General features: G+C 46.9%; 1 protein-coding gene across 1 annotated transcript in view; it reads right to left on the reverse strand.

The window, feature by feature from the left end:
• The window catches only part of KCNJ15 (potassium inwardly-rectifying channel, subfamily J, member 15), an 8,987-nt gene extending 2,612 nt beyond the window's left edge, over window positions 1-6,375 (reverse strand). Inside the window, exons 1-4 of the mRNA XM_010834820.1 lie at window positions 6,143-6,375; window positions 3,416-3,499; window positions 3,149-3,153; window positions 1-935 (exon numbers count right to left, since the gene is read on the reverse strand). Coding sequence (XP_010833122.1) covers window positions 1-935; window positions 3,149-3,153; window positions 3,416-3,483 — 1,008 coding nt within the window. The 5' untranslated portion in view covers window positions 3,484-3,499; window positions 6,143-6,375. The remainder of the gene's footprint in view (window positions 936-3,148; window positions 3,154-3,415; window positions 3,500-6,142) is intronic.
• Window positions 6,376-7,434: the final 1,059 nt, after the last annotated feature.

Genomic DNA, 7,434 nt, shown 5'->3' on the forward strand with positions numbered 1-7,434 from the left:
GATCTCCTCCGGGATGTAAGATGTGCGGCTCTGGCACACGGCGCTGGTGGACTCCACGGTGGCATTGAGGAGGACCACCAGCTCAAACTCCTTCTCCTTCAGGTTTTGGGGGGTGAGATCCCGCAGGGGGCTTGTCTCATCCAGCACATGGTAGAACGTCATGGGCAGGATGAGGAAGGGGCTCTCAGAAGAGGAGTCCACGTGGAACTTGACGGTGGCCTGGTTCAGGAGGATCTGCTCGCCCTCCTTGGTGACGTGGGTCTGGAGGAGCTTCCCTGAGAGCTGGCACTGGATCAGGAGACTCTTCCTCATGTTGGCCACCTGGATCACCAAGCACAGCTTCCCGTTCTGCTTGGTGATAACGGCGCAGTGGCTGAACTTGATGGTCTCCGCCCGCTTTTTGGGTCTGGCGATTTTGGCCAGGAAGGTGCCCGTGATGAAGATCTCAATCAAGGTGGTGATGACCAGCTGGGCCACCAAGAGGAAGATGGCATGAGGGCATTCCTCGGTGATGGAACGGACTCCGTAGCCGATGGTCGTCTGGGATTCCAGGGAAAACAGAAACGCCCCAGTGAGGGAGTCCACTCTCATGATGCATGGGGTGTGATTGGAAGGGGGCTCACTGGGCTCCAGGTCCCCATGGATAAAGGCGATGGCATAGTAGATCACCCCGAACAGGAACCAGGTCATCACGAACGTGGCAGCAAACAGGGTGAGCTTATATCTCCACTTCATGTCGATGACGGTGGTCCACAAGTCTTGGAGGTAGAGCAAATATATGCCATCCACTTTGTCAATTCTCACGTTGCTGTGCCCGCTCTTGGACATGACTCGGGGTCTGCTGGCCTTGAGGCCAGCACCAGCGGTGTGCTTCACCAGGGGCGCGCTGGCCATGCTGATGTGAATCGGGTCCATGGACCAGCTCACAGGGCCACCTAAGGAAAGGACAAAGGAAGATGTCCCCTTACTGTCACGTGTCCAGAAAGTAGAAACAGGATACTCCTATGAGATAAAAGTGAATGTACACGGAAGTTCACAAGAAAGGTGAAGACTGAAGGCCAGATTCATGGATGTGTACCTGGGGATGGTGGTAGGAGAGAGTGTGGAGCAGAGACTGGAGACAAAGAGACTGGGGTTAAATTCTTTCTTTCCAACTTACTCACTGTGTGACTGGGGCATGCTATTTAACCTCTCTGGACCCCAGCTACCTAATCTGTGAACTAGGAATACAGTCTACTTCTCAGAGTTTTTGTGATGGTTGAATGAGATAATGGCTGTAAAGTGTCAAAACAGAACTTCACACTCAAATGCAAATCTTCTCTTTCTGATATCATACTCACAAGCATCCACCCCATAGAGTATTATGAATATTTATGTATATTCCGCTTTCAAGGATTTTCAAGTATAGAAAATTAAAAAATAAGTTGACTTAGCATAGGGCCAGTACTGATATAAATAAAATGCACCATCCACAAGATACTTTTTGATATAGTGATGGAAAATGTTAGCACAAACTTTAAAACCTTGGGTACTATTCATAAAAATTTTTTTAAAGCTGTTCTTTTGCATGATATAGCAATAGCCATTAATAGCCATTGATTTCCCCCCATAGTCTGATGAATTATTTGGAATCCTTGATCTGTCCCAGTTTTTGATTACAATGGGAAAGATCAAGTTATCCAACAGCCAAAAACAAACTTAGAACAAATAATCAAACTTTATTAATGGCTGGTTATGCTGAGATAAAAGTTATCAATATAGAATATTAGGCGTGGCATTTAGGTATGGCACAAAAATCCTGCCTTACTTCTTTCGAGCTAAGTAGAACCAGCCTAAGTATCTATTTTAAAGAGCTAGTGAACAAATACATGAGTACAGGCATCTGACAATGTAGCAGAACAGACTTACCTGCAAGAGGTACTAGGCTGCCATGCTGAGCCCCAGAGAACGCTCCGCATTTACAGACAGGGAAAAGCTGGGGTGAGGCCACACAGCATCTTATAATGCCTGCCTTGTGACTAAGTTACCCCTACATTCCTTGGAAAAGATAATGTGAATGATTACAGGGTAACCACCTGGTTGGCATGATTTTCCACCTCAGTGGCATTTTAATAATAATAAAAAATTTCTCCCTTTAAAATGACACTGGTATACAGTGGTCTATGATTCATGCAGTAATCTTTGCTGTTGGAATAATGTTTTCTCAGCAGAGTTTCTAAAATAATCCTCTGGGCAAATCCCTTCAAGGAATCTGAAACTGTATCCATTAAAGGCTAACACCTGTTGAGGATACGGCTAATCTGTTGGGCTTTTTAGTTTTCCTCTTGCACTGTTAAAGTGTGCCATTTACTGCCTGCCCCTTGAAATGATCTTTTTTTTTTTTTTCTCAGAAAAGGGGAGTCTCTTTTTCATTTTCCTTGCAAAGAATGGCCCTATGTTATCCAGAATTTATTTTTCTTGTTGAAGCCTATCCCACTAATTTGGGGACCAGTCTAGATGAAAAGTAGGCTTCCCTGGTGATTTAGACAGGAAAGAATCTGCCTGCAATACAGGAGACCCGGGTTCAATCCCTGGATCAGGAAGCTCCCCTGGAGAAGGGAATGGCAACCCACTCCAGTGTTCTTGCCTGGAGAACCCCATGGACAGAAGAACCTAAAGGGCCACAGTCCATGGGGTTGTAAAGAGTTAGACACGACTGAGTGGCTAACACTTAGATGAAAAGTACAGGATATAATTTAGTGTGGGCTTTATCAGACCCTCAGCAGCCCCTCTCAGGAATCAAGAGGAAAGCAACCACAGTGGAAGTTTGGAAACATAATGCCAGGCTGGCATGCCCAAGTGCCTAGTCAAGCTCAGAACATGGGCGCTGGCAAAGACAAACTTAGCTTACGGACAAGTAACTGCATGAGCTTAAAATAAAACAACACTCTTAGGGGCAAGTGCATGCCATTCAACCCACTGAAGTGAAAACAGAAGCTTAAGTTTTCTTGTGCGCATGGTACACAACTGTCCTGCGGCACAAATGAAGCTCCCAGCTCAGCCTTCTGCCAGAGGCTGGGAGACTTGGCCCTGTTGTTACAAAGGCAGGGCCACGACGCTTCTGTTTTAACCTCTCCTTCAAAGGGGCAGAGGCTAGGGATGAGCTGACTCTGTCTCCTCTCTCTCCCCAAAGCTCCTGTGCTATAGTTTTGCACAACTGTTGTTGGAATCAATGACCCCAAAGGCCATCTGAGGATGGGGGTCATATACGGGGGAAGAAAACCTAGATGGATGGGGATAAGGGCCTTGGGATCAGCCTCTCACTGTGGAAAAGAGTGGCTGGTGGACAGCACCCCAAGGCTAAACACCCACTCCCTCCCTCCCAACACCCCGTGCCCCCAGAACCGCATGCTACCTGGGGGCTCACTCGGCAGGCGGGTCAGATGGTGTCTTCTCCAAGGCAGGTGGATGGTCCTCACTCCCCTTCGCCCACCTGGCTACCATGGGACTCTGCTACTTCCTGAAAGAAAGAGGGCCACGTGGAGCTCACAGGTGTTTACTAAGAAACTGACCCAGTGAAACTGACCCTCAGCGTTCACCTTCCACCCCCGCACCCCCTGGCGATCTGGCAGGGTGCCCAGAATAGATCAAAGCTCAAGGAGTGTTTCAGGAATGAAACTGAAGCCCCAGCCACAATCCTCACTGTAGAATTCCCACCCTCTGGAGGGAGCTCAGTAGTAAAACACCCTGGAAAGAGTGGGTTAACTCACCCCCACAGAAGCCCACTATCAACTGGCCGGCAAACAGGGAGGCAGGAAGGGGAAGTGCAGAGGAAGTAAACAGTGAGAATTGGAAGGGAAGAGTCTAGAATATTTTTACCGCCTGTGGAAATGCATTATTACTGTTGAGTCATAGAACATTAGAGTTTAAAAGAATGTCAGAACCAAGGCATCTGACACACGGTTTTCAAATGAGGAGACCTGGGAGGTTGCAGTGACTTGTCTTGCCCATGGCAGAACGAACAAGCTCCAAAGTCTTTGGGAGCTAGACCAGCGTTCTTGTCAGCACACAAATCCCTCTTAAACCTCCGAAGTTTAATGCAATCTGTTCTGATGTCACTAGGCTCTTTGGCATTTTGGCATGCTCCTTTTCTGAAATAGTTTTTACTAAACTCTACTTATATATATACGGTAAGAATGGAAGATCAAAGAAATGAACTACTGTGAGCTGGAACACACCATCCCATCAAAGAGAAACCTACCTGTAAATGGACAGAGAGACCCTGACCAATTAGGAGAAATACATATGCAAACACTAAGCAAGAACAGAGTAAGGACGGAGCCAGAAATGGTCCAAATTGGGAAGTGTTAGTCACAGTCATATCTTACTGTGTGACTCCACGGACTGTAGACTCTGTCCATGGAATTCTCCTGGCAAGAATACTGGAGTGGATTGCCATTCTCTTCTCCAGCGGCTCTTCCTGACCCAGGGATCGAATTCAGGTCTCCCGCATTATGGGCAGATTCTTTACCATCTAAGCCATCAGGGAAGCCCAAAGTGGGAAGGATACAGAAAATAAAACGACAGTAATGAAGATTCAGGTGAGTGGCAACAACACTAAAGCTTCAGATCACCAATTACAGTACTCATCATCATAAACAGATAACACTAGAGCCAGGGACCAGCCTCTCTCCTAGGTGCTTTTCATGTGTGGCCATAATTAGCCCTCAGAGCATCCCCATAAGGAGGAAACAGGGCCACAGAAAATCCAAGCTCTCAACAGCTGGCACTGGGCAGAAGGGTCCCTGTGAAGCCCCTGTGCCCACATTCTTGACCAGCCTGACGAAGACGCTCAGACCCTAAGTGCCTGAGAACTTCCTGGCAGGCTTGGCATTTTCGATTTGGTAGGTTTGGTGTGGAACCCCCAAAAACTGCAGGTCTGAAGAGTTCCCAGATGATGCTGCTGCTCCAGGAACACACTTTGAGAACCAACACACTGGATACAGAAATTGAATCGTTATCAACATCTTAACAGCTCTCCCCTCTTGGTGAATATCCTATCCCCAACTCGCCCTTAGAGTCCTGAAGTAACACTATTGCATATAGATGTGGAGAACATCTGCTTATTACTTTCCAGAAATTCCCAGTCTCCACCATCCTTATAAATAAAGGAAAGCCAGTGACCCAGTGGCCCACGGCTAAGTATTAATTCTTTAAAGGAGCAGGAGGGCTTCCCTGGTGGTTCAGTGCCAAAGAATCTGCTTGCCAATGCAGGAGACACGGATTCAATCCCTGATTAGGGAAGATCCTGCATGTCAGAGAGCAACTGAACCCAGCCACCACAAATAGACTGTGCCCTAGAGCCCAGGACCTGCAGCCACTGGAGGCCACGCACCGAGGGCCTGTTTCCACAGCAAGAGAAGCCGCCACAGTGAGGGGCCTGCATACCGCAACTCGAGAGTCACCTCCACTCTTCACAACTAGAGAAAAGCTTGCTCAGCAACAAAGACCCCGCACAGCCAAAAGGAAGACAGATAAATAAATAAAATTATTTTTTTAAAGTAGCAATATATGGAGAATCTGATAAAAACTATAATACATTATCTATATTCATCATATAAATGTCATATACATATTATGTTACAGAATATGTAAGCATTATATGCAATAAAATTTATGTTATATAACATTTACAGTAAACATACAGTAAACATTTATATTACATTAAATATTTAATGTAATATAAATAATGCTAGTAGAAATATTAGCCAACATTAAGCATAGGCAAGTCTTTCATTTCCACAATAGACTTTCACCCACAACTTTTACTAACTAAACTGTGTTTACAGAGTATTTGACTCTCAAAAATGGGATAATCGTGCTAACTTTCATGTAACACTTGGTTAGGAAAAGAAAATATGGTTTAAGAAGGGTTTTTTTTTTTCTCTTAGTACAACACTGAGAACTTCTAAGAATTTAGAACTCTTCTGAGTCAAATTTTGGAAGTTTTCAGTTTGTCCATCCTGGGAAAAAGTTCTGTGTTCCATGGTGGGCTAACAGAATGCATGCAGTTGCAGAAAACAATAATTTAAAAATGAGGAGACTGTCGCTCCCTAAACCTGGAGCTTCTCAATCACGCCTCCAGTTATATCATTCTACATACCTTCAAACGGGGTGGCGAGGCTTAAAGTAAAATTCAAATCCAACTACAACTTCCTGATTTCCAGACTAGAATTGGAATTTGAGGGACTCTGACTTGAGAACGCTGGCAAAACAGCTGCCTGTTTGTAAGAAAAGTTGCTTTAAAAGCTTTCTCAGGTGTCAAATATTTCTGACGAAGCAAACTTTTGATGATCTCTCTCTTTGCTACGAATCCGAAACACCTGGCTGATATTTTACTTGAAGGGTACATGGGTTTAAATATTAAGTGCTGAAATATGTTTTTTAAAAAGTGCTTGACAAGAATGTAGTTGGGGTTCACTGCACTCCAAAGGTTTAAACGTAATGGAAAATAAACTCAGCGAGGCTTAGCTATCCTGTCTTTGGGTCCTGTGACTGTGGTCACATAAACACGCGGGGGGGCCTTTGGCGCTGGCCTCCCGCCATCTTCCCCCCGCTCTTCCGAGCAGCCTCGGCCTCGCTCCAGCGGCTGCGCCTCCTTCTCTGAATCCGCTTCTTGGCTTCCTCCGCGTCAGCTGAGGGCACGGATGGCTTTGCCCAGGTGGCCTCAGAACTGGGCGTGCTCATTAACGACAACAAGGTGCCCCGAGTGGCCCCTCAACAGGTTCCCAAGGGTGCCCCTTTGGTTGTTATCTGCCGGGGAAATGACTCTTTCCTCCTGCAAACCCTTCTGAGGACTAAGGGTGGCTGGGAAGACTGGCAAGTTTGAGAGGCTGTGCCGTTGGACATTCTCCTCCATGAGGAATATGAGGATCTGGTTAAGGTTACGGCAAATTCACCACCCGGTGTCCTGTATCTTAATGAGCTGTCTTTGAAGAGAGGAACTTGGAGCCTCATTGGGGGAGCCACAGTCGCTTTTCCTTGTGGTGGTTGTGGCTTCCAGTCTCTGGGGGGCCCATCGTCAGTCTATGAGCCTCCTTCCCCGAGGCGGTTCTGCTGGGGGATGTGTGTTCATCCTCTGGGTCAGATGTGGTCACGTGACTGCTTCGGCCAATGGCGCGTCCGCTGCGGGGACCCAAGTCTCACCTGAACGGAGTTAGGATGGCTCAGTTCTGGTTCTGCCCCTGCTCTCAGGGGAGGCTCGGAGTGGACCGTTTCTTCCTCTTGACAGCGATGGGGACTGGGGTGGGGTGAAGTGAGCTGCAGCTGAACCCAGGCTGACTCGTAACACGGGAAAGAAAAGAGTCCCGTGACCTTGTTGAGTTCTTGGACTTGTCTGATACTGTAAGTGTTAGTCGCTCAGTAGTGCCCGACTCTTTGCGAACCCATGGACTG

This window comes from Bison bison, unplaced genomic scaffold, assembly GCF_000754665.1.
Source record: "Bison bison bison isolate TAMUID 2011002044 unplaced genomic scaffold, Bison_UMD1.0 scf7180017864037, whole genome shotgun sequence".
In the NCBI taxonomy this organism is placed as follows: Eukaryota; Metazoa; Chordata; class Mammalia; order Artiodactyla; family Bovidae; genus Bison; species Bison bison.